The following is a 2,640-nucleotide window of genomic DNA, read 5'->3' on the forward strand; positions in this document are numbered from 1 at the left end:
TCATCTCTCCCCGCCCCGAGGCTGGCGTCTTCATCTCTCCCCGCCCCGAGGCTGGCGTATTCATCTCTCCCCGCCCCGAGGCTGGCGTATTCATCTCTCCCCGCCCCGAGGCTGGCGTATTCATCTCTCCCCGCATCTCTCCCCGCCCCCGAGGCTGGCGTGCTCGGCACGTAGGCCGGCCACGCTAGAGCGCACCGCCGCGCTCTGCTCCTTCGACTTCATGTCGGCGGCCGACAACGCGCCGCACTTTGACGACCACTTCGTGCGCGGGCAGCGCCGCCGTTGCACGCCGCCGTGGCGCGTCGGCGACGCGTCCAGCGAGGCCGTGTTTCGGGGACGTAGGCACTCTCTTCGTCCGCTGGTGCGGGTCATCTCGGATAATCTCGGGTAATCTCGGGTAATCTCGGGTACGTAGGCACGTGCTGCCGCGGATGGGACTGCCGCGGGACCTGCCGGCGCGCGTCTCAAAGGTGTGCCACGGCTGTATCTCGGCTGTATCTCGGCTGTATCTCGGCTGTGTCTCGGCTGTGTCTCGGCTGTGTCTCGGCTGTGTCTCGGCTACATCTCGGCTATATCTCGGCTGTGTCTCGGCTGTGTCTCGGCTATATCTCGGCTGTATCTCGGCAGGTGTGCCACGGCGTCGTCGGCAGAGGCGCGCGCGAGCTGCCCGCCAGCGTCGTCGAGCGGCTGGCGGCGCGCTGGGCAGAGACGATGGTCTCCGAGACGGGGTGCAGCAGCTACAGCGAGTTGCGAGAGGCGTACTCGCACGAGCGACCGCTGACGCCCGACACGGCCTTCACCTACGGCCTGCAGGCGCCCCCCCTGCCACCACCGTGTCACCCTCGCAGCCTCGCCGGCTGTAGGCGTACGCGCCCGACCGACCGCGCTTCTCGGCCTCGTGGTTCTCGCTGCCAAACAGCCTGAGCCCCGCCAGCAGCGGCAGCCACTGACGCGCCCGCCCGCGAGGCCCGCGGCTCCTTTTCAGCCTCGAGACCTCGGGACGCGCCGGTGCCTCGACGCGTCGAGATGGAGGCGACGGAGCGACGGGCCTCGGGCTCGGCCACCAAATTGAGGGGACCGCCGGAGCAGCCGCAAAGGATGTTGCGCGCCCCTTCGGGGTCCGTGCCCCCAGGTTTCACGCAGCTCGCTATGTTGCCGCGGCGGGCGCCTATGTAAAATTGCGCTGAAATCATGGCTGAAATCAACTCCGGGTGATAGACGACGGCCCCATGCCCTACGAAGACGTAAGTAAGAGAGACAGAGAGAAAGAGAGAGTTTTTGGCAAAAATAAATTTTGGTACCTTTTTTGTATTGTATTCCTAACCTAAAATCTCTCTCAAAACACTCTCAAGAGATCCTCTCTCAAAAAAGTTGACCTCGGAGCAGGTTGACCCCTCGTGCCTCGAGGGATCGTTGGGAGGTAGAGGCACACGAGGAGGGCGGCGACGACCGCAAGCGCAACCGACTATGGAGGACCGCCGTCGCCAGCTGGCAGATGGACCAGGGGGGTAATAGTAGCGGGAGCGTGAGGGGTGGTCCAGCTGCTGAGGTGGTAGTATAGGGGGCAGATGGACCAGGGAGGGGGGGTAATAGCAGCGGGAGGGGAGAGTAGGGAGGAGTTGGTGTTGAATCCCCCCACCCCTCACACCCCCCTCCACCCCCAGCTCCCACAATGCACCTGCCCGGTCACGATCCACCCGCTCGGCCAGCGCAACGCCGCGCTCGTCACGCCGCTCGGCTACCACGTCGCCTCTGGCGAGGCCGCCAAGGCAGCCCACGCTCGGGGCCGATCGGCGAGATGGCCGCGACGCGCCCGCCGGGCGCCAGATTCTGGACGGGGTGCTAAAACTGCGTCGGGTAGGCTACTTGGTCGGCCGTCAGCAGGCCCAGCAGCCGAGATCGCCAATTTGGGCGGGCTTGAATATCCCGGTACAGGATTCACGCCCCGACGGCCGGGCGCGAGCACGGCGCCCAGAAGCGCTTTTGCGTCCGACTCTTGGCTGTTCCAGGGGGGGAAGCCACTGAACACGGCTGAGCATCGCGTCGTGCGTATTATCGGTGACGGCGATCGACCCCTCTCAGCGCCCCGCCCGGCGACTCGATCGACGTGCACCCAGGGGCGACCCCGCCGACCGAGTCGACGACCGTGCCGCCCTTGCAGTAGCCGCGCGCGCTTCAGAATCAGCACCGGGACGCCCAGCCAGGTGCTGTAGCCCCTCTCGGCTCGCTCGTACTCGAGTAGCGAGCAGAATGCCTCGGTGGCAAGTTTAGTAGGCAACTAGTTGGAGTATTTTCTTACTTCTACTTCGCGGAGCCGGACCAGATACTGGGATACTTCGCAGCAGGCCTCAAATACTGGGATACTGTAAAAGATTCCCCTTTGAGATATGGCGCAGTAATAATACTTCAATACTCCGAGCTGGTACCGCGGATACTTCGATACTCGTGATGACGCACACGGTGAGTATCACAGTAATCGATCCACGCCGGCGAAGTATCCCAATATCGCAGAGCTAATTGCGCTGCGGCCGCAGTCGTACGTCCGGCAGCGGGATGCGAGGCAGCAGCTAGGTGGGGAGGGGTTGAGCCAATTGAGCAGCGTGGGCAAGCGAAGACTGCCGTAAAGTGTGTGCCCGCGCC

At 64.2% G+C, this 2,640-nt stretch overlaps 1 protein-coding gene across 1 annotated transcript in view; it reads left to right on the forward strand.

Annotated features, from left to right (window-relative positions):
* The window catches only part of EMIHUDRAFT_437657 (hypothetical protein), a 4,283-nt gene extending 2,957 nt beyond the window's left edge, over positions 1-1,326 (forward strand). The window contains exons 8-11 of the mRNA XM_005763802.1: positions 175-270; positions 416-470; positions 628-792; positions 864-1,326. Coding sequence (XP_005763859.1) covers positions 175-270; positions 416-470; positions 628-792; positions 864-950 — 403 coding nt within the window. The 3' untranslated portion in view covers positions 951-1,326. The remainder of the gene's footprint in view (positions 1-174; positions 271-415; positions 471-627; positions 793-863) is intronic.
* The last annotated feature ends 1,314 nt before the right edge of the window (positions 1,327-2,640 follow it).

The sequence above is a fragment of the Emiliania huxleyi genome, assembly GCF_000372725.1.
Source record: "Emiliania huxleyi CCMP1516 unplaced genomic scaffold EMIHUscaffold_62, whole genome shotgun sequence".
Classification (NCBI taxonomy): domain Eukaryota; phylum Haptophyta; order Isochrysidales; family Noelaerhabdaceae; genus Emiliania; species Emiliania huxleyi.